We start from the raw sequence: 23,958 nt of genomic DNA on the forward strand, positions 1-23,958 counted from the left end.
GCTCACTGTAACACAAAGTAACCTCATCAAGTTCACTCTTCCACTGACGTCAAGACACATTTTTAGCTGCAAGGATTCGGAGCAGTTTCAGCACTGAGCAACAACTAACTACTGAGTCACACATCCATCCGTCAGCCTTCAGCAGGTTAGCAGCTCTGCTGCACAGACACCGATTGTCCCGAAAAGGTGAGTCATCAGATGCAACTGTGGCTGTCTGAGATCACATGCTTTGTGAAAGGCTGGTCACCCACTCAGTGGCTGTGTGGAGGAGGACCAGTGTGCAGCCTCAGTGGTCCAGAGTTTCAACATGTTGGATTACTGGACAGGACTCATGTTTAGTCGTCCTCACATGTGCCTGAGTGACTCAGAGCCCCCTGAGCTGTGACAAAGTGTGTGTGTGTGTGTGTGTGTGTGTGTGTGTGTGTGTGTGTGTGTGTGTGTGTGTGTGTGTGTGTGCGCGCGCCTGCGTACGTGCGTGTGTGTAGTTGCAAGTGCGTGTGAAACAGCTTTTTTGCCATGTAGAACTGTATCTTGCTTTCTGTGCACACTGAACTTGACCTCTGGTGACCCCTGTGGAAACATCTGGAATTAGGAAGAGGAGAGTCTGTAGGGGTCAAGGTCTGTCGGAGCAGCTGCCCAGTTTCCAGCTGGAAAGATCCAGAGCCGGAGAGGTTCCTGAATACGACCATGAGGTGGTCAAGTACGCAATTACAGTTTATTCATGTCTGTGAAAATATGGATGCTTCACACATATCGTCAATCCGGCAGCACACAAGATCTATACAATTAGCACTTGATTCTAGGATTTTAGGAATTTTCTAGGCTTTTGGCCGTTTCTAGGATTTCAGGACATTTCCAGGATTTTAGGATGTTTCTAGGATTTAGAACGTTTCTAAAATGCCAGGTCATTTCGAGAATTTTAGGACATTTCAATGATTTTGATGGTTTTTTTAGGATTTTAGGACATTTCTAGAATTTTAGGGTGTTTCTAGGATTTCAGAACATTTCAAGGATTCTAGGTTATTTTGAGAATTTTAGGACATTTCTGGAATTTTATAATGTTTCTGGGATTTTAGGACATTTTTAGGATTTCAGGACATTTCTAGGATTTTAGAACATTAGGGATTTAGCAGGGAAACCGCCTCAAACTTTATTTTGATGCTGTTCTATGCACTCTGGCATCTATGTACTTAAAGTCCAAAAGAAATTCTCAGTATGAATCACTTTATTTATGTTGTGAATTACAAAATGGTTGGGGGGCCACCTGGCACACTATTGGGAGCCAGATTTGGCCCGCGGCCCATTAGTTCATTATCACTGGTGTAGTCTGTCTTTCGTCTCAACCATGTCAAAAATGTATGACTGATCACCTAATCAGTTTTTGTTTTTTTTTTGTTTTTTTAAATCAGGCAGTACGATCTTGACATGATGGTATGGTTGAAACATCTTTCATGCAGATTTGATTTTGAATACTAATTCTCACCAGTTCTAACTGATGATGTAATCTCATGAATTTGATGATATTTTGCTCCCTTTATTGACAACCTGTGAGCTCCCAAAGTAACTGCTTGATGATATTCTGCTTTAGTCATTACCTAAGATAAACCATTTCGAATGTGGCCTGAGGGATAAGACGCTCCTACTGCAAACCCAATCTTGTCTTCACTTTATTGCAATTATTCCTTCCTGAAAAAATAGTTTGTCTTCTTCACTGTTGAGACATTTCATACTTTATACAGGCATGCACGTCTAGTGGAGAAACCAAACAAATTCCAGCTGTATACATACTGGAGCAGAGCTGTAAACAGCCACAAGCAAGCACACAGCCACAAAGTCTTTTTCATGATGAGATGCAGACGGAGAGCGTGGGCCATCCCAAGTCTAGAGCTTCTACTAAAATAGGAGCGAGGTACACAGTGGATGTGTGCACTGTGATGTTTGATTCCCTGCTTGCTGCCTCTCCTATACCTCGTCATGTCAGAGGAGGACGGGAACAGAGGTGTGACAGACAGAGGAAGTGTCTGTTTCCTATTATTCACTCACAAATATCTCCACCTTCCCTCTCTGGGGCAGCACGGTCATATCTGCACACCGCAGGTTGCTGGGAAGTTCATGCACAAATGCTGATGCTGGTGTATGTGCAAGAAGACACACAGCTGGCCAATCAGCACTGATACATGAATGCTGATACACAGATACAACACTGGCTTGGACTTAATCATAATGTTGCTGCTAATATAAATCCAAGGCTTGTTGAGCTTCCGTGTTATCCAGTAAGCAAGCAGCTCCACATGGATTACTATGAATTTATGATTTTCAGTCATGCTATTTTAAAACTATTTGTTTATTTAAAATAATCTAAGACCTAGTTCCTAATTGGAACATTTCATTTAAGTAAGATTATGTTAATTTTCAAAGAAAAGAAAAAGAACATTAATTTTATTTCCACCAAATAGAATTAATGTTAGTGTTGTGCTTTAAACCCAGAGTCTTAAAGCTTTTGTCTTTGTTCCTTTTCGAAAAAACACCAAGGTTTTCATTTATCTAAACATCAAATATGTAATCTATAGTATCTGGAAAAACCTTGAATATACTACAAAAATAATGTACAGATAATGTACATTTTGGGTATCAAGTTTTTGACTGTATAACTCTATAAACATAAGAACTGAGACAATTAGTTGCTTAATCAACAAGTCTATCTACTACATCAATAATCAATTCATTTTTAGCTATGTTTCGAGCAAAAATACCAAATTCAAGATACTTATGAGAGAGAATTGATCAACTGATAATGTTCGGGTTTTGAACTGCTAGTGAGACCAGATATTCAATAGAGAAACTTTGGCTTATAGTATTGGTGATGGGCATTTTTCACTGTTTTCTGACATTAGTATATTTCAAAATCCCTGAAGTGACGCACACAAACAAGGACACTAACTAAACTCTTGAGAGCTGTATGCCTTTCATCACCACTGTTATCAATAAGCCTCAGTGGAGACTGTAACGCTAACCTCTTTCCCCGGAGGTCTGAGGCTGAGCTGCGAGTTCCCAACCCTCTGGGATCACTCAGCGGTCATTTAGGTCTCTGGTGGGAAATGAAGCCGAGGAGAAGTTTCTCACATGTACACTTGGCCGCTAACTACCAGACCTAGAGAGAAGAATGTGTCAAGATATGGCAAGACTGAGTGAATGGAGGAGGAGGAGGAGGAGGAGGAGTGAAAGAATGAAAGTCCTTGGAGGGAGACAGTGAGACAAGGAGAGGGAAAGAGAGCGATGGGGGCTGTGGAGCGTATCTTTATTTGGGAGACATTGTTTTGGTTTGGGCAGATGTGGGAGCCTGAAGCGAAGCCACATTCTCAGATGTAGAGACACTTTAGACACTCAAGAGAGGAGGAGGGACGCGCATGCATGTTTAAGTATGCACTCAGTCACACATGTATACTGCACATGCACACATACGCTCACACAAACTGTAATTATTGTCTGCTCGATGCCTCAGCACGGGGTACATGTGTGTTTGTGTGAGTGTGTGCAGGCTGGAGTGTCCAGTAGAGCTAACAAAGCCTGTTTTGTTGCACCCCGCCCCATTCAGTTTATGTGAATTTCTCAAGCCTTGTTCGTTTCACTGCCTCTCCTCCAAGCTTCAGCTTTACACACACACACACAAACACACAAACACACACACACACAAGAGTGAGACAGGACCACTATAGCGCACACTGAGCACTGCATATGAAGGAGTGTGCTCTCCAGTGTGCAGATGTTATCTGTACAGTCCTGCTTACATTCTCAAGATCAGATATGGCAGCACGTCAATCCACTGCTCTGCTTTCCACTTGAAAACTAAACTTACTGAGCACTCTACACTTACTAATGCATTTCTAACCGTGACCAGTCAATAGCCACTGAAGGACCACACTGTAAAGGATTTTCAAAGCCTGACTGCTTGGCTCAGTTGGAAAAGTTTTGCAACTCCATACAGTGATACTCAACTTACAGGCACGGGCCAAATCTAAATCTTAGAAATGTCCTGAAATCCTAGAAACGTACTAAAATCCTAAAATTGTTCTAAAATCCTAGAAATGTCCAAAAATCCAAAAAATGCCCTAAAATCCAAGAAACATCCTAAATTCCGAGAAAAGTCCTAAAATCCAAAAAACATGTACAGGGCTGCTGTGACTAGCCCCTGTCATTTTCAAAAGAGACCCCCACTCAAAGCAAGTTGAATATTCCTGCCATACGTCCTGGTTGTGTCCATGAGTCGGTTCAACATTAAGAGTAAAAGAATACTCCACCCTCACACATGATCATCATTTTTAAATATCTTTTGTTATTTGTGTTTTAAAGGGTTCGTTTGGATTCAGCAAAGTCGCACAAGACTTGGATTTTGAAACTTGGATTTTACTGCACAAGTTGTGCCAGTGTATATACTGTTGGGCAATATCAACTGGTACAATTCTGTTGTAACACTGATCTGGGTTTTCCCACCTGATCCGGAGTTCCCCTTTCTAACGTCCCACTCGGCCCCCACGCTTCTGTAAGCACCAAGCTTACTGTAAGGTATGAATCACATGCATTAATATACAGTATATTCTGATATATGTTCACTGCACATTAACATTTCACACGAGTATCAAGATGATGTAGCTCTGCCGGTTTAATCAACATGTGACCTCCAAGATGCACTGGAGCTCACATCTGAGTGTGAAGCGGTAAGAATGAGACTCAGCACCCCTGAGTCTGAGGCCATGGAGCTCTGTCAGGAAATGGTTGATGCTCACTTCACATTGGGAAGTGAGCTGCCGCCAGTAGTGAGGGACTTAAAATATCTCAGGGTCTTGTTCCAATTAGGGTTGATTAGAGCATCACTTTGAAAGGCTGAAGGGTTCAGTAAGGTTGGCAGTAATGCTGGAGTTGCATTGGACTGTCACAGTAGAAGAGGGAGCTAAATATGCAGGCAAAGATCTTCATTTACTAGTTTTCATACATTCCAAACCTCAACTGTGGTCGTGAGCTTTGCAGAGACTGAAAGAATAAAAATAATGTGTACAACAAACAGAATCGGAATTCTTCTAAATGTGCGTGTCCCTGTGTATTATTCTATGTCCCTTTCTAAATTCAAAGGCTTTGAATTGACACGTCCGTCTGCACAGACAGTGAGCTTCATTAGTTCTATTTTATCTCAGCGGCAGTTTGTGATAATTGAGCTGATCAAATCAGATAGCCTGTACTCACATTTTGTAGCAATAACCTAATATCAATTGTCAAAGTCCAAGCGCTGGGTGTAACATCTGGTGGAAAATCTAAACTTCCAGGAAGGGTTGATCCTGAACACAACATGATTTAACACAGCCTTCAAAACACCAGTCATCAAGTTGTATTTGAACACACCAACTGCCAACAGAGGAACTGCGCTTCCTATTCTGACATGCTCACATGATTTTTGGATGTGTCCTTAAACTACCACCAAACCAAACATCAAAGATGGCAGACACACACTGACACTTGATAAACTTTCTATCTCCAACACCACCCAAACCATCTGGGCGTTCTCCCAAATTAGCAGACATGATACTTTGCTCAGATCCTGTCGACTGGCAAGTCCGCTAATTCACATTAGATCCTAGGCTGAATACATATGTGGGTGACTCAGACTAAAAGCAGAACTGATTAATCAATTTTGTGCCTTTGAACCATATTTCAGTCCAGTGATCCCTGCAAGTTAAGATTTACAGAGCGCCACAGAGGAGTATTTCACTAGATTTTGGCCAAATTCCACTGGTGTGAAGGAAAAAAAAGTGGGAAAATGAGGCCCAAGTTGAAAATAACTGTAATTACTCTTAAACTGAGCTAATGTTTTCGAGCTATAACTCAAAATAGCTGCACTGGCACAGAAGACCAAAGAGATTAACATTTAAAATACTTCTCTCTGCCATCAGAAGCTAAAATCAGTGACTAATTTACCTCTTTGTATTATACTGACTCTCCTTTGCTTGTTGCTATGTAGTGAGGCATTTTTTCTACAAAGCCAATTTTCCAGCAGCCTGCTATGACAGCTCTGCTAGTAGATGTGTGAAAACCTCAACCCTGTTCTTCAGTGTTGAAACAAACAACAGATTGTGGTTGACAGAGGTGCCACAGTGGGTGCTTCGCAGTCATTCAGCTGATATTTCACAGCTTTGCTCGAGTACCTTCCATGACAAGAAATTACTGTATTTTTGTATGACGTCAGCACAGGGGGGGGTGTTGTTGGTTTTCCAGTATGCAGGGGAAGCACCTGGCTGTGTGATGGAGGATCTACAGCAGCGGTCTGACCCCTCGGCATTCCACTACAGGGATTATGCCAGGCTAAATCACCGTCCAAAATCTGTGCTAGAGACCCCCCTGTTTGCTGTCACTTCTATAGTTTCATAACAAACAGCTGACACTCTACCAGGAGAAGGATTTAGGGAGACAAAGTGGTTCTCCATCATTTACAGCTAATTGCTTACAGTAGTTCCCCTGCCTACAGAGAGACATAATGGCACATGGTAATTCACACTGAAGACAAACAATACATGATGCTAGAATAATAATGTGAGCCCGGTACTAAAAATGAGAGAAAATCAACATTACATCATCTGCAAATTACTGACCTCTTCAAGTGGAAGAAGAAAGTCACACTTTACTGAGTAATACGTGGCAACCTGCACTCAACATATTTCATCCACATGAAGGAGTCTGGGGGTGGGGGGGCTCCCTCCACATGGCCCCTGACAGGCCTGGCTGCAGGGCTTCAATTACACATTAACTGCTCATGTGGATATTTTCACACTTCAACACTGATTTGTTATGTCACATTTAGCCTCAAGCTAAGCAACAAGAAGGTGTAACTACTCTCTGGCTAGTCGTTAAAGGCTATAACCCAGTGTGTGTCACCAATCAATTAAACTGGTTTTACTATGTGCCCCCAACATGGCACCAGCAGCTACTTCAATGTCTATTTGGAATCTTTACAGTGTCAGCTCAAATGGAAACAAGGGATGTAATTAGGGCTGGGGCGATCGTAATTGTTTACGTGAACACGTCAATTCACGTAAAGTTTCACACACCATTATCTTCACTATCAGTAAAGCAGGGTTTTCCACACATTCATTTATTTGTGGCAGCCTGCCACTATCAAAACATCTGCCATCACAAGTTGATTTTCTATTGGAGCTGCAGTGGCCATATTTGGAATGAGCCCATGGAGCTGGACTGTTAATTTGGACCGCTATAGAAATATACACTATTCGGGTATGGCACCTCACTCTTGGAGCGCAGATCATACTCTGGGCACAGACGGAACAGCAGAACACTTAGCGCACTGAAGAGGAAAATTAACTGCTCATTATGCTGGGTCTAAAAGTTTACATCTGATCAGCTGTGAAGAGATTATAGGAAATTACTCATCCCCTGAGTCTCAAACTGCTGCTGAGGAAAAAAAGAACTCATGGAGAGCTCCACCTGCACTGCTTTCAAGGACCTGCAAAAATCTCCAAATTTAAAGAGGGGACACAGAATGATGTATTAAAGAATAGAATGATATGCAAAAGTATAACATATCCAAAGGGATACACTGTGTCTTGCTCAACCATCCTGTGTTACATCAAATTCCAAGGAAAAAAACTGTTTTTCTTACATGTCTTTACTCTGAACTAAGAATCAAAAAAGTGAAAAAGAAATTCTTGATAATTTGAAGTCAGGGGATCTCGTTACACAGCAAAACAGTATCAAAACATCCAACTCTTACACAACCCGTTCAGTATAGTCCAAGTCTTAGTTATTCAGTCACATGTTCAGTATTTCCCAATCACATGCATATTTGCTCAAATGTTACCATTTAAAGGGACCATTCACAACCAAATCAAAAATGCATGCTCCAAAAATATAAAATTAATATGTGGTGGAAGTTTTAGTCATGGCAGGCTGCCACAAATAAATGAATGCATGGCAAACTCTTTAGTATTTATGTTTTTAAGCTAATGCAGTCTTGATGCATGTATTTGGATTTAGTCAAAAGGTGAAGAATTCAGAATTTAATTACTATACAATGTCACAATGCTCTGAGACACCTGCCACTGCTGAGCCAGTGAAAAGAAGCAACCAGCTGGCAGTCAGAGAGAGTAAAACTATGCCAGTCTCCAACTCTTCTGCACTCAAAGACAGCAGCCCTATCACATCAATCTCTAGTTCAAATTTCAGTTCAAACTTCAAGGTTTGGAATCAAATTTCTATTTGTATCATAGTTATTGCTACAAACAGAAACTAAAGAACAGGGAAAATACCTAAGTGGAATCAATTTGTCCTCCGCCCAAGCCCAGCCTTTCCCCAGAACACCGTGAAAATCCTTTTATGAGTTTCATGAGAAAAACAAGCTAGAAAGGTGTAAAAACTCCCCTCTTTGTCACAAGTAAAAAAATAAAAAATAAAGCACCTCCTCCGCACATAAAACAAAAAAGTGGAGCACAGCAATAAGACATGACTCCATGGAATGATGGAGTAACAGAGCAATAACTCAGAGCCAGACTCTGTCACGAAAATCTCCACAACATTTCAACATCTGCCTGGAAACAGTGATGACAGCTCCAAACACTGTGGGGTGGCTGACATTTTTCAAGCTAGCAGGTTGATTGAGTGAATGAGTCCATTCATTTGCTGATAAAGGCAGCCGGACATTAAAGCATTTGTGTCTGTTTTGGTCAGTGTCTTCCACAGAAAGTCACTGATGGCTTTCAGCTGCTGCTGGAACTCCCTTTTGTTCTCAGTGCTTTTCTTTTCATTTCCCCCTCATTAGGTGAACATTGAGCACTAAGAGGCCAAACACTAATATGACTCACTGTCATTATGACTCATGATACTCTGGTGGTGGGTATAATTACCCCACAGATACAGAAATACAACGCTCTGCTGGAGTAGATGAGTGGACCTTTCCACACTGTACACACCTGCTGAGAGAAGACGCCAAAGTGTTCTTTCTCAAAGCAATAGCTGGAAATTGACACTAATACCCCTTTTTTCACCAAATTAGCTCTGGTTCCTGAACTGGTAACATTCAGGTTTGTTGGAACCTCAAGTGAACCAGCGTTTACACCGGTTTTGTACAGAACCATTGTAAACAAGGATGTGTCATCAACAAAGGGCCTTGCACAACGCACAACAGAAGTCAACAGTAGTAGATAAATCGCAGATTACATTAGTTACCAGTAAACTTTGTCCCTATTCTTACAGATAATGTGAAATGTAATGTGTAAAGATGATAAATGGGAGGACAGTCACATATGTATAATAATAAATAAAATACTTAAATAATAATAATAAAGAGAAAGTTTGATTGGATGTAATCAATGTTTCATCTTGATACTGATTAAAATAAGCTGTAGAAAGGTTGCTGTAGAAAGTTTTGGTATTGGAGATGATATTGGGAAAGAAAAATAGTATCGGAACATCTTTAATTAAAGATATATATTAAGTAAAGTGAGCACTGGTCTGATGCAATGCACCAGGCAGCAACAGGTAGTGAATGATTCAGTGTTCTCCGAAGAATGGCGCTGTTTAGAAGAAAGCCACCGAAGATGACAACAGTAAAAGATAAAAGCTGCATTGTTCACTGTGCCAGCTGTACAAATCCCCGTCTGGCTTATCAACAAACAACAGCCTCCAGTTATGATCAATATAAAAGTGAGTCAACTTAAAGTTCGAAAGCAGTGGTGGTAATTTCCCTACAGAAACTGTCTGGGTCTCAATAGAATATCAAAATGAGGAAATAGAGAGGTATTTTCTGTTTCACCATCAGTCACTTCGTCATGACATCCACCCCCCGTCTCACCAACCTACAGATGACACATTTACCGATAACTGAGGGAATCTTTCAGTTTCATCATGTCTAATTCAGTCTATGTGATGTATGCCGAATTTCATGTTAACTTCTGTAAAACTGACACTGATACAGAAGCCCGAAAAGCAAATATCATCAACTGATTTCTTAGGGGTGGGAATCACCAGAGGCCCCACAATATGATGTTATGACTATACTTTGGTTGCGATACATTATTTCAATTTTAAATGTGTTGTGAGATGCTGAGTATTGGAATAACATATATTATGATTTGGTACCTTTTTTAAAACTGTTAGTTATGTCTAAAAAGAAAAAAATGTCAACATCTGTTTTAACTTCTGAGATAAAGTTTTAAAGATAAATGTTTCTCACTTCAATCATTTTTACTGCTGCAAAACGTGTATCATAGACTGAAATTTAAAAGAAATAGGTTTTAGAATTCTAGTAGGTTACCAAAAGTTACATTTGTTTTTACAATATTAATAATTCATATAATAAAAAAAACTGATACTTTGCATCTATGTATACACAGCTCAGTAAGTTCAGAAAACCACATCACTTTAATATAAGGCAGCCTTTAAAAACAGGAAAAGGCAACACTAACCCTAACCTTGATATTATGATATCTCAAACGTAATATGATATTTAGTCTCATATCACCATATCGATATAAAATTGCTATATTGCCAAGCCCTAGATTATATCTGTTGACAGATATGCAGGAAGAAGTTGCAGGGCAGCATTTTACTGTATGTCATTCACCATTCACCATTTTCATAGTCACAATTAATAGAATTTTGGTTCACGTTAGCATCATTATTGACAATAATTTATATTACACTATTTATACTATACAATGCCATTTACAGTTCTAAATCAAATATATCTATTGTTATTTCTTGTTCTACTGTAAAACATATTTACTCACACACATCTTCATGACAAAATGTTCACTTATGTTAAGAGAATGAATGTTGGTCAACTAGGATTAGATTTTTTTCTAGTATCTTAATGTGACAAAAAAATAAAGTATCTAATATCAAGTGCTCGCAATATTAAGGGATTAGGAATAGCTGATTTATTTGCTTTGTAGAAGATTAATGCCACTCTAGCATTGCTCTATAAAATATCAGTCGTCATATCATCACTCATCTTTACTGGTTATTTTTAGGCGGTTCCACATGAGTGCAGAAAACAGTAGAGAGTGAAAGCGGGGTTAGTGGTGAGAATGTAGATCTGAACCCACAACACCACAAACATCCGACACCATCTGCAGACCGCAGTTTCCCCCAGTGTGGGCTCACATTAAAGTGAGAGGAGCCTTTCTGTGATAAGTCACCCAACATCAGATAAGCATGTTGTTGTAGCTTAATTTAGCCCTCAGGCTGAGCCTTTATTTAGCTTTGCATCAGTTTTATAGGAAAAAAAAACGCGTTCATGCTCCCAGCTGAGGGACAAGCAGAGATCAAAACCAGATGATGCTCTCTCCCTCTCTACAAATCTATCCTCTCTCATCTCTTGTGTCCTGTTTGTTAGGCCTGCTGATTACTATGAGTGTGAAGTCTGACCATAAATAGCACTAGTCTGTGAATGCTCATCGCATATACCAAAAAAAATACCCCAATTTGTCGCTACAAACACAGCTAGACATGTCCGAAACTTGTTTAAAAAATACCCAGTTTGGTTGATACAAACATGGCTGGCAATGTCACATCCTGTTGTGAAAAATACATGCTTTGGTCACTACAAAATGACTAGCAATGTCCAAAACACTTGTTAAAAAAATAGCCACTTTTGTCGTTACAAACAAGGCTAAATACATCCCAAACTATTGTTGAAAAAATGTCTGGTTTGGTCGTTACAAAAGACTGCTGGCAATATAATGGACAGAGATACCATGTTACTCCACTACTTTGTGTACTACCATTTTAAAGCCTCGAATTTGGCATTTCGGCTGTCGCCATATTGGCGTTTAGGAGCCAGCAGTGGCCATATTTGGAATGAGGCTGGCCCTGTGGAGGAGTGAGGGGTGCATTTAACTTAAAAGGGCCCACCCTTAATTATGTGTATCTTTTAGCTTTGATAAAAAATAAACAAGTGGGTTATAAAAAAAATCACCCCCTGTACAGTAGTCATAAAGGGGGAACTAGTCTGTAGTCTTTACTAGTCTGTAAACATGTTTATTTCTGCTGTGAAGCTGAAAATTTTAACATGGGGTGTCTATGGGAATTGCCTCTGTTTTGATGCCAACATCAAGTGGCTGTCAAAGGACTGCAGTTTTTGGCACTTGGGTGTTTGCTTCATTTTCTAGGCCCAGAGGTTGCTGCTCGCTGAAACACGGCTGGACATGTCCCGAGCTCTCCTTTAAATGTACCTGGACTGGTCCTTACAAACACAGCTGGAAATGTCACGACCTGTCGTTAAAAAAACCCCCTCTTCTGTGGCTACAAACACGGCTGGAATTCTCCTGAGCTCTCATTTTAAAATATATGGTTTTGGTTGCTACAAACATGGCAGGCAATGTCATGACCTCTCGTTAAAAAGCACCTGCTTTGGTTGGTCTTGAACAGTAGTTTGCTACTGGCTGCAGCATGGAAGCTGTCTCTCCATCCAGCATCCCCTCCTCCTCCTGATGAGAAACTCAGCTCATACACATGCAGGGGCGTAAATTCAGACAGTGCAGGCAGTGCAGTCGCACACAGACCCGTGGGTGGGGGGGCTCCATTTGTTGGGTGGAGCACAGACCCATGAGAGTGATTCAGAAAACCTTCTTGGAAAAATGCTTTTGCTGAAAGAAAGGTCTTGTTACGGCAAACCCATCTCTATTGTGGTTTTCATTTTGGGGGATAAATGAATTGTTTTCTAATCTGTTTCAGTTTGTTATGTTCTTAACATGGACCACTGGAGGAGTAGCTGTTGCCTTAAAAATAACTAATAAGGAACCACATAAACAGATAAATAATCAAAAACAATCCAATTAAATGAATAATTTCCTTTTTTTCTTTGGTATTTTGGTCAGTTTTGTAACTGTTATGCAATGATGATTACTGGGTTATATGTATGTTCATTGGAAAAAAAAAAGTTTTAACTTCAGAAAGATAGTGTTTGGACCGCCAGTCGACTGAATTTAAAGAGTTGAATTATTACAAAATTACCTCAACTTTCTTCTAAAATTCAGTCAACTTAAAAATTAAAGGCAGCCCTAACACAAACTTTTTTTAGGTTAAAACAAATAGTTTCTTTTTACAGTGTTGATGCTGCCAATGTGAAGAGTCCATTTGATCAGGGATCAACCGATATTAGTTTTTCAGGGCCAAATTATTAGTGCTTAATGAGACTGATAACCGATATTTGGAACTGATACACATTTACAATTAAAAAGATTTTTTTCTGTCAATATTTAGTATTTGGAATACAACAAACTCCAACACAACCTCTGTTTAAATGCTTTTAGCAAATGTTAAATTAAAACTGAAACATTCAACATCATATACAGCAACTTCCTTGCAACTGTTTTTTAATACAGTGACAATTTAAATTTAAAATGAAGAAATAAAATTAGCTCTCTGAGGTTTCACAAGTAAACCTCCCATGCTGACATTTCCTTTGCACTTTTTTAATTAATTAATTTTATGGGCAATCATTAAAATAGAAAGGCAATACAGCTAATCCGCCAAAGTCCCAATAATCAGCCAGGACAATAATCGGTCGACCCCTGTATTTGATCATGTGATGAGACCACACTATATACAACAGCTAGTTTAGACACAAAATCTGTCAAGACTGACAAGCTGAGCACATCTGCAAGCTGAGCGAGCAGTCACTATAAACTGGTATGCACTTGGGCCCGTTGTGACAGCCTTGCACCACTGTGCACATGTAATCTGAACTATGTCACAATATGACATTACTACTACGTTTGCAGAGAAGCAACACGACTGCTGAGAAACAGACTGAGGAAGACTGGAACCACTGAATGTTCGGTTCAGTTCTCTTTAACTGATGAGTTCAAGCTGCAGAGCTGCAGTCCAACAAAATTTCAGCATCTTACTTACTGTATAAAAAACTATAACTGCAACACTTCAGCAAGGTGGATGCTTGATGAAACTATCCTCCCCACCCTTCTGCCCCACCCATCAACTGCATTCCTTAAACTGGTCTTAGAAATGATAAAGGACGTTGTACTTGAGCCATCTGCTGCTACAGGTTTATGTGATCTTATCTGAATCAGCACAAACCTACAAACAGGAGGAGGCATTGCTGTGGTGTCACTGGGACACAAATCATGTTTCTGTTTATATCTTCTCACATTCAGAGTGAAGATGTGATAAAAATGGCGGCACTGGTGCCATAGCTAGGAATGCTGGCCTCCTGCCCATCCCTCTTGGATACAAGCTGATTATGACAAACTGTCAGGATACTGGGTGGTGTCACCCACTCAGCCACAAACTCAATCATTTCAATCATAGAGCCAAGCATGCCAATTAAAAGAAATAAATACAAGAAAGTGGTGGGAGATCCTTTCTAAGTTGCAACAGCAGAGTGTCTGAACTCCCTGAGAGGGAGGCTGTGTGGGGAAGGGAGGGGCTGACCATGCGGAGAGAGAGCAGCATGTCCTGTGCATTCACTCGCACAGAGAGGAGACCTGAGAATTCCACTGGAATGTGTGTGGAATGAGGAAGTGTGCAGCCGCTCAGCCAGGCAGGGAGCTGACTGCTGGGAAGGTTAGAGTTAATCTGATAAGCCCAGCACGGGAAAACCATTTATTAGTGCATCTGTCAATGCTGTCTTTATTTTCAAGTGTGTGAGTGTGTCTGGTCGGAGCCCTCTACCCTTGTCATTGAAAAATACCCCCCTTTTTTTTTTCTACAAACAGGATGACAATATCACAAACTCTTGTTAAAAAATTCTGGCTTTCGTTGCTACAGATACAGCTGGCAATGTCCCAACCTCTCGTTAAAAAATACCTGGTTCCATTACTACAAAGTCGGCTGCTTACGTCATAACCTCTCGTTAAGAAATACCCGGTTTTGTCAATCCACCAAGTTTGGTTTTTACAAACAATGTCATAAAAACACACTTAAAAATACAGCTGCTTGCATCATTACAAACAAGGCTAAACATGTCCTAAACAGTTCTTACAAAAGTAACTGGTTTGGCCATGATAAATAGCCTGAAAATATCCAGACCTGTCGTTAAAAACACCTCAGTTTGTCTTGGCAAACACAGCTGGACATTTCCCAAACTCCCCCTGAAAAACAACCACTTATGTTGCAAAAAAATAAATAAATAAATCTGGCAATGTCAGGACCTCTTGTTAAAAAATAGCCGGTTTTGTCACTGAACATGGCTGGACATGTCCCAAACTTAATAAAAACACAACTGGTTTGGTGGATACAAACATGGCTGACAATGTCACAACCTGTTGTGAAAAAGTACCTGGTTTGAGCGCTACAAAAATGACTAGCAATATCACAAACATCTGTTTAAAAAAAAGCTGCTTTTGGTGTTTTCAAACAAGGCTGAACACGAGTTGACATGGGCTGATGTTAAAAAATACTTGGTAGGGTCGCTACATACAGCTGAAAATATCCTAACCTGTCATTAAAAAACAACTTTGCTTGTAACTACAAACACATCTGAAGATGTCCCTAAATCTTGTTAAAGAATACACGCTTTTGTCGCAAACAAACACAGCTGGCAATGTCATGACCTCTTGTTGAAAAATATCAATCTCTGTGGCTACAATTACAGCTGAAAATGTCCCATCCCCTTATTAAAAAAAAAAAAAAACACCTGATTTGGTCACCATCAAAACAACTATCCATGCCACAGTCTCTTGTTAAACATGCCCTCCTCTATTGCTACAAACACAGCTGAAAATGACCCAAACTGTTGTGGAAAAAAAACCTGCGTTTGTATCTACAAACCCAGCCGGGCATGTCCCAAACTCTCGTTAAAAATACCTGGTCTGATCACAACAAAGACATCTAGAAATGTCGAAACATGTCAAAAAATGTTGTGAACTGTTGTTAAAAACTGCCTGGTTTGGTCAAAAAATACCCACTTCTGTAGTTACAAAAATGGCAGAATATGTCCCGAACAGTTGTGAAAGAAAATACCTGGTTCAAATATCCTTATCCTTTGTGTATGCGGAGGTGTGTGTCTGTGACAGAGCCAAATGGAAAATAAAAATGTTTTTCACTAGAACAAAATCATTTAAAAAAAAAAGAAAAGAAACATCGGCCTCACTTAAGTTAATTTATATCCAATTAACAGCCAAGACCTGCGTTATGTCCAAATAAGACGCCAAATAATAAGACATTTGAAACAAGTCTTACCTCCAGGACCTGGACGTAGCTGGAGGGGAACCACCCTCTGGCTCCATCCCTCTCTCCTTCCCACCAGCCTCCGGGCAGAGCCTGCACCACCTTAATAATGTCCCCGGCCTCGAAGCTCAGTCCCTGCTGGTGCTGCTCCCCGCTGAACGGGTACAAACTTTTGCAGTACGATCCAGACATCGCGAGCGTGACTTCTCGCACACGCAGTGATGATAATAATGATCTCCAAGGACGAAAAAAATAACTTTGAGCGGCACGTGAGAGTTTGTGTCCGAGTTTGGAGCTGGTGCAGCTCTCGGCTCGTGGAAGAGTCCAACTTGTGTGAAGTTGGTGGGCAGGTTCTCCTCTTCAACGCTCTGCTCCTCGAGCCTGCCTGCCAGCCTGCACGCGCTGTCTGAGGGCTACAAGATTCGCGTCAAGACGCGCAGCGCGAGATGGGGCGGTAACCGGAAATACAAAAGCCTGACTTCAAAATAAAAGCACAGCGTTGTTTAAAGTTTGTAAACAAGTGAAAAGCAATTCTGTAAGCTCTCCCAGTGACTACCAAGCAAACTCTATCTGCTGAGGACATGCGATTAAAAAAGAAAAAGAGTGGTTATTTTGGTTAGCAGTTTCACATTTCTTCTTTTTCTTTATTTTTCCCCAAAGTCAAAACTGAACCCTTACCATTAAAACTCCCTTTTAGTAGACTACCACTACTGGAAGTGTTGAGAAAAGTATGACTACTATTAATGCTATGACTAATGACATAAGTAACAGCACTAGGCTACAGTCCTAAAATGACCTCCATGTCAGTGGCAGTAATATTTAGCCATATGAAATAATCTTTCTTTAATAATAGTACTACCATAAGAAGCATTACTACAACAAATAAAAGGTTACTTTGATTTCTGTCAAAGTTATACTGTGAGTACAGCAGCAGCAAAATGCTCCCTACTAGTGTGTGAATTATGCTCTATAAATATAGGCCTATATTACTATTAAAGCTAACCTTAATGGCCTAATTACCATAAAGAAGAACTGATAGCTTCTATCTGATGCCCAATGTAAGAGTAAACGTATTAGTAATGACTTTCAGTTGAGACATTTCTATTTTTACCTGGCATTTGGTTTTTATGCAATGATACGTTCTACTTTAATTTTGAAATATTTAACCGGAAAATCTTACTGTTATTGTGATTGACTTGAATGTGAAATCTGCAGCTCCCCTCCAACCGTGCTTTACTTTTTCATACACTCAATTTTATACGACGATGGTGATTTAATGTCGAAACTTGTGCACATTTTATGATTCGCTTTTATGTCCTGTTTTACTATTTATTGTACTGCCATTTTTCCTGTTTTGTTCCACCTTTTATGAGGGGCTATGTTACTGTTTTACTGCAAATGGGAAGTTGATTACAGTAAGGCAGGTGATGATAGTTTATTGATGATTAGGATAATAAGGCTGCTGTTAGAAGTGGGTGTGACTGTGTTAAAACAGGAGAGAAAAGACATTATAATTTAGTTTGTCCAACAATTCCCAGGATAAAGTAATCAAGTCTTCAAGTCAAGTCAAAGTATTTTGATGGTATCTTAATACTTAAATTCAAAGATTTCATTTCAACTGAAGCATCTTTGAGCGAGTTGAATTGAACATGAACATGAAGTTTGCCCCAAACCCACAAGTTCCTCATTTGCTCTGTTGCTTGATATGATGACACATCATTGTTTATGCATGGCTGCACAGTGGCAATGACCATTGCAACACAATGTAAGACATTAGGAATGTTTCTTAAATGTGGCTGCAAAGAGGCATCGTGATATATATATATATATATATATATATATATATATATATATATATATATATATATATATATATATATATATATATATATATATATATATTCTTTTCATTTGGAATGAATAAAACCTATCTCCTGAGATAAACCAGCTGCAATCACTGGTGTTTCAGGCCTGCATCTCACCACAAGGTGGCGCTACCATCTTTCATCAAGCTCAACAGGGTCAAGAGTTTCTCTGTGGGGAGAAACTTTTGACTCAAGCTCTTGATGTGAGACATCATTTTTACATGAAAAACAGAATATGATAAGTCATGTATAAACTTCCACACCTCATTGAAAAGAATATATATATTTTTTTACCCTTAGATTTTGTAATGTCAAAAAAAAGGGTAATGTCATTCTTCAAAAAATATAAACTTATTTTCAGCTGAGTCTGCATTATGGATTGTATTAAAATTCAATTTGTTTTTTTATATATGTGTATGTATATATATATACATATACATATGTGTGTGTGTATATATACATATATATATATATATATATATATAAAGACAATACGATGTAATCCGGTATTATTAACAATCATAATCATTGTGTTTTGTTTTGAGTATGAGCTCCATGGTGATGTGTTGACAGGAAGCATCAATTTGATACAGATTATGGTCTACTGTGCACACGGTTAACCTGAGGGAGCAGTTCACATTCTCCGTCTTTGCTGTCTGGACAGTGTTCAACCATCTGAGGACACATCTCCCTTCATTCAAAGCGTGTCACCTTCTCTTTGTAACAGGTATGTAAAGACTGTATCTTTACAGTTTGCTTTTGACTATTTTATAACCTGCAGTTCCTTCAGATTGGCTTATTTCTGTGACAAAGTGGCTGTTGGGTTTTCCTGCTAAATGTTGCTCACTTTGACCAAGATGTATTTGATTTCGTGCTCCACAGCCACATGTAAGCTGGATAACACCAGCTGTTTGTACTATGATTTTAAAAAGATCTGCTGCAGTAATATTGGTAGCCATGTCTCACACTAAGGAGCAGTTCAGAATGGTTTTGTTCAAATGATGCGATTCTATCAAATTGTCGCTAACAGAAACATTCACCCCAAGCCTAGACAGCTGTGTTATCCCCTCTTTAAAATACCAACTTAATAAGAGTATTTCCTGTTTTTCTTCAGGAGTTTGACCTCTGATCAACATGGACTCTGCCTTTATTCTTCAGCAAATTCAACACATGAAACCATCCTCCTTCTCAGAGATAGAGCAACAGTGCTACAGAGCAGAGGTCAGTGTTGTCACTATTAATGTCAGATGCACTGTTCATATCAAAGTATAGGAGCATATGAGCAACAGTATGGCGTCAGTATGTGAGTCAGCTGATACAAAGTGTGCACTGACCGTCTTGCAGAAGATGCTGATGAGGCAGTTCATGCTCATGAAGCTGCAGGGTCAAACTCCCATTTATATATCAGCTGAAGATATGAAGCAATGGCTGCTGGCTGGGAGAAGCTTCCTGGAAGAGTGAGTCGACAAGGACATATTAGACCAAAGTTTACTGCACATGCACAGAAATTAGACAACATGGATGACAAAAATCTTCTTTTTGAAGGTCTGAGGACATAGCAAAAGGGACAGAAGCAGGAGAGCTCCACGCAGCTGAACTGGTAAATACAACCTGCTGTCTGTGTGTGTGTGGTAAAACAGCGGCCACTGTGGCACCAAGATGCTGATACATATTAATGACGGATCTCAATATGGAGTGAAACAGTAGCACATATAGACAAGAGTCATAAAGTAAAAACAGAAAGTAATGTTCTTATTTTTTACTGGGTCAGACACCTCCATGTTGAGAGCTGTGTGCAGATAACCTCTAAATTATAGACACACTCTGAAAACTGTACAGAGCTCCTGCTACTGTACACACACACAGTAGAACAACAGAATGATTATGTGGTAGTACCATTTTTTAAAAATATAATTTCAACGGCATAAGTTTTTGTTTGCAGAAAATGTGCTGAGTAGGCTTTTTCAATACCAACTCAGTGTAAAAAAAGAGTGCAAAAAAAAAAGAAGAAAAACAACAAAAAAGCGATAAATGGGAGATTTTCAGAAGTTGATGTGTTTCCATCAGGCATATTTTATATTTCCAATTTCAAATCACGCAATTTGACAGTTAATGAAAACCCACCTAGTGACACGTAATTGTAGTCCCATATCTATGGTGTTCCCATATATTACTGTTATTTTATAGAGAGTTTTGGATATGGTGGTCACAGCAGCAGGAGTACAACAGATGCACAGATAAGTAACATTCACAAAGAAAATGGAATGCTTCATACATAATAAAATACACCAACAATTATATATATAATATATATTATATATAACAGTATAAACAATATAATTATAAAATGTACCAACACTTTTACTTTTACTTTACTACAGTCAAAAGTAGTCACAAAGTTTCCTCTTACCAGAATATTTATAATTAAAATTCTAAAATAAATATTAAATTACAGACAATTACAAATTGCAGTCTAAGTAATGAGTGATGTGTGCAGGCGTGGACCTCAGCGAGGAGCCTCTGTGTCGATCAGATGGAGCGGGAGCTCCAGGAGGAGCTTGAAAAGGAGAGATGCCTTTCACTGCTGCTCAGAAGAGAGGTGAAGATCAAATGCAGCATTTTCTGAGCTGCAACATCACAGTCACTCACTCTTCTCCTTCTCTCTCCCCACCATGTGAAGGTAACACTAGAGGGCCTTCAAATGTTTCTCTCAATCATCCGCCCGAGAGCAGAGCAGGATGTCAGAGTCCTCCTCCGCCACCTGTCAAACGAGCTGCTCAACTCTTGTGTGGGCTCTCACACCAGCAAGCGCTCCAAACTAGCACAGCTGGCCAAGCTTCAGCGGACTACAGCGCCTCTAGCGCCACAGGTGGTGGAGACCACTCTGAAGTTCCTCCTGGATGAACCAGAGCTATTTATTGAGACTTCAGGGACTCAAGGCATGAGCAGTTTGACCTCGGCTCTGAGGAACAGGGCTGAAGTTGCCAGCGCTCAGATTGGCGAACAGCTGGCTGACGCAGCAGCGACTTGCTTCTGTATGAATACATGTTTGATGAAAGCTTGTCTGCTGAGCGTGTGCACATCAGAGGCTCAGGTCATGGTCAAAGCCATTTACAAAAGGTTTGTTGTACGCTCCAAAACCTTCCACCTCATGGACTTTGATGAAAGCTTCATCATAGGTAGAGAGGGCGTCGTCTGTGCCATCCAGGACATAAACGACAGCATGCAAAGCGCTGCATACAAGTGCAGTCTGTATCAGCTTTTTCCTGACGAAAAGCCCTCGGTAATCCTACTGAAGGACTCATCACACTGTTACAGCTACACGTTTGACAATGCAGAAGATAAAGAGGTTTCTAATTTAAGGTTCATATATATTTTTTTCAGACTCCAGAGGTGAGCTGTGAGGTGGCTGCCGAAATGACTGGTGAGTTCATGATCATTTATAACACATTTCCAAAGGCACATTAAATTTGAGGCTTATATCTGCTACAACTTTTCTGTTTTTGCTTTTTCTAGATGAAAAGATGGACAAAAAGGAAAAGCAGGGAATGCGAGCCTTCTTCAGTCGAATGTGGGAAAAGATGACGTCCACCAGGGAGTGAATCACACCAGCTGCTCTCTCTGCAGGATATTATAAATAACATTTTTCACACCTATTTATTAAATCTTGTTATTACTAAATTTTACTCATACGTTGTATTTGATTACATTAATTTGGCATTTTTGAAGGATCCTTGAATAATAATAATAATAATAATAGCAGTCCAGATTATTATGGGATGGACTTAAATGTGTCATCTTAACATTCATTCTGGGAACCTCACTCTAGTGTAACAAAAAAAGGTTGAAGGTTAGTAATGCTGATACGCCAAAGTCCTACCTGACCTATGAGTTTATGTAACTTTGAAGGGATATTGAGCCAACGTAAAATACTTCACCTGGCAATGTTTTACTTGCTCTCGGATTGTTGCTCAAACTGCAGGCTGTACTTTCTGTACAGGCTGTATTTCTGTATTGCCTGCCACATATGCCGCCACTGCGAAAATAAAGACTATCGAAGGGAACCTTGTGTCAGATCCGCCCCTCTCTTTCAAACTCAGACCAAAATCAAATCAAACAGTAAAAACAGGCATTTTGTCACTGCACTGTCCATTTCTTGCCTGAAATGTTTTCAGAAACATATCTTAGAGCCCTGTTTACCTGTAATAGCAAGAGTTTGTGAACAGGAAGTGGGCACCATGCTGCTTCGTGCACAGTGAAAAAAAGAAGGCAGACAAAACTTCAAACAGTAAATCTAAGCAGCACTGATCAAATATAAATCAAGATTATATCACTGCTTTGCATATTTCTCCCCCTTCAAATGTTTTCAGAAACATGTTTTAGCTTATCTATTAACTGTAACATGAGATCATTTGATACTAGCAGGCCGTTTTTATTGGTCTGGTATGGTGCACTGCATTCTGGTAGTTGTAGGTTTTCAACATCTTGTGCAAAAGCCAATGCCTCAGTCCTTTTTCTGTTTTCTTTGGTCATGAAAGCACCAATTGAAAATGAGTCACCCTCAACATTTGTTGTGTTATGGTGTTATGTCAGTTTTTCCTAAATGATGTACAGATTTTTAGGCTTTCTATTATCTCAAATGGCTTAAAAAATAGTGTATATAGCTGCCATAAACAGGAAAAAAATCCCCCCAGGGGAGCATGCCTCCCTCCCCCACCAGCACCCCTAGGTTTGGGCTGAGCCCTGAATGTTTACATGGTCTGGCTCTGTCCCTGGTGCCCCACTGTTCTTTGCTGTGTTGTGCTGGGGTGGTAACATCAAAGCTGGTGAGGCCAGCAGACTCAACAAGGCAGTGAGGAAGGACAGCTCTGTGGTCGCACTGGAGCTGGACAGTCTGGAGACAGTGGTGAATGAGGGAGAAGATCAAAACCATCCGAGACAAACCCTCTCACCCTCTCTGTACAACAGAGACTGTATAATACACACACACACACACACACAAACAAACACACACACACACACACACACACACACACACACACACACACACACACACACACACACACACACACACACACACACACACACACACACAGAGAGCCATTTCTCCAGTGTCTGGTTCACTTGAAGCAATCATTTAATATCTCTATTGTCTTTGTTGCTATTGTACCACCTATTTTTATACTATATAACAACACTTCACCTTATACAGTCTCATATCCCCTACTAAATTATAACATACCATCTTAAAATATATGACGTATGCATTAGTTTTGATGTACACTGTTTACATGACCTGATGGCTCTGCTGCTGCTCCGCTCTCTTGTACAGGTTCTTAAATGGTTTTTTTTAAAATCTAATTTCATTTTATTTAATGTACCTCCTATTTATGTCTGTTATTTACTGTACTTATCCACATTTTTTTGCTAAATTCATTGTATATTATTGCTGCAACTGAATTTCCAAGCGGTGGAAAAGGTAACCCTCATGGGGTCTTCAACAGGTGGGATGCGACCCCTAGAGGGTCGTCAGAGTTACTGCAGGGGGGCGGCCAAAATATAGTTAGAAACTTTTTTTTTCTTTAAAAATTACCATATCTGAAAAAAAAATGCATAAAGATGAAGTCATTATAATATTAGTAAAGGTATATCAGCATATTCATAAGAACAAAAAAATTGATGATAGTCTAACTGTTGCCCATGAATCTTTGTCAAATTATCCATTCTATGAGGCGTAAATATCGGAATCTGTCAATAATTACTGTCTAATACAGTGATACTCAACTTATGGCAGGTTGCCCCCCAACCACTTTCTAATTCACAATAAAAGATAAGGTGATCCACACTGGGATTTTTTTTTGTACTTTCAGCAGACATAAGCTGTCAGAGTGCAGAAAACAGCATC

General features: G+C 39.8%; 2 protein-coding genes across 2 annotated transcripts in view; one reads left to right on the top strand and one right to left on the bottom strand.

Annotated features, from left to right (window-relative positions):
* gas7b (growth arrest-specific 7b) overlaps window positions 1-16,605 on the bottom strand; it is an 81,570-nt gene extending 64,965 nt beyond the window's left edge. Inside the window, exon 1 of the mRNA XM_042508462.2 lies at window positions 16,201-16,605. Within this exon, the coding sequence (XP_042364396.2) occupies window positions 16,201-16,380 (180 nt within the window). The 5' untranslated portion in view covers window positions 16,381-16,605. The remainder of the gene's footprint in view (window positions 1-16,200) is intronic.
* Window positions 16,606-18,654: 2,049 nt separating this feature from the next.
* LOC148186380 (uncharacterized) lies at window positions 18,655-22,197 on the top strand. The gene is made up of 8 exons (XM_088070103.1): window positions 18,655-18,780; window positions 19,168-19,274; window positions 19,398-19,510; window positions 19,599-19,653; window positions 20,551-20,652; window positions 20,734-21,336; window positions 21,438-21,477; window positions 21,570-22,197. The coding sequence occupies exons 2-8, from the start codon at window positions 19,188-19,190 to the stop codon at window positions 21,653-21,655; spliced, it is 1,086 nt and encodes a 361-aa protein (XP_087926229.1). The 5' UTR covers window positions 18,655-18,780; window positions 19,168-19,187; the 3' UTR covers window positions 21,656-22,197.
* Window positions 22,198-23,958: the final 1,761 nt, after the last annotated feature.

Source organism: Plectropomus leopardus, chromosome 19, assembly GCF_026936395.1.
Source record: "Plectropomus leopardus strain MGB_pleo_1.0 chromosome 19, ASM2693639v1, whole genome shotgun sequence".
NCBI lineage: Eukaryota > Metazoa > Chordata > Actinopteri > Perciformes > Serranidae > Plectropomus > Plectropomus leopardus.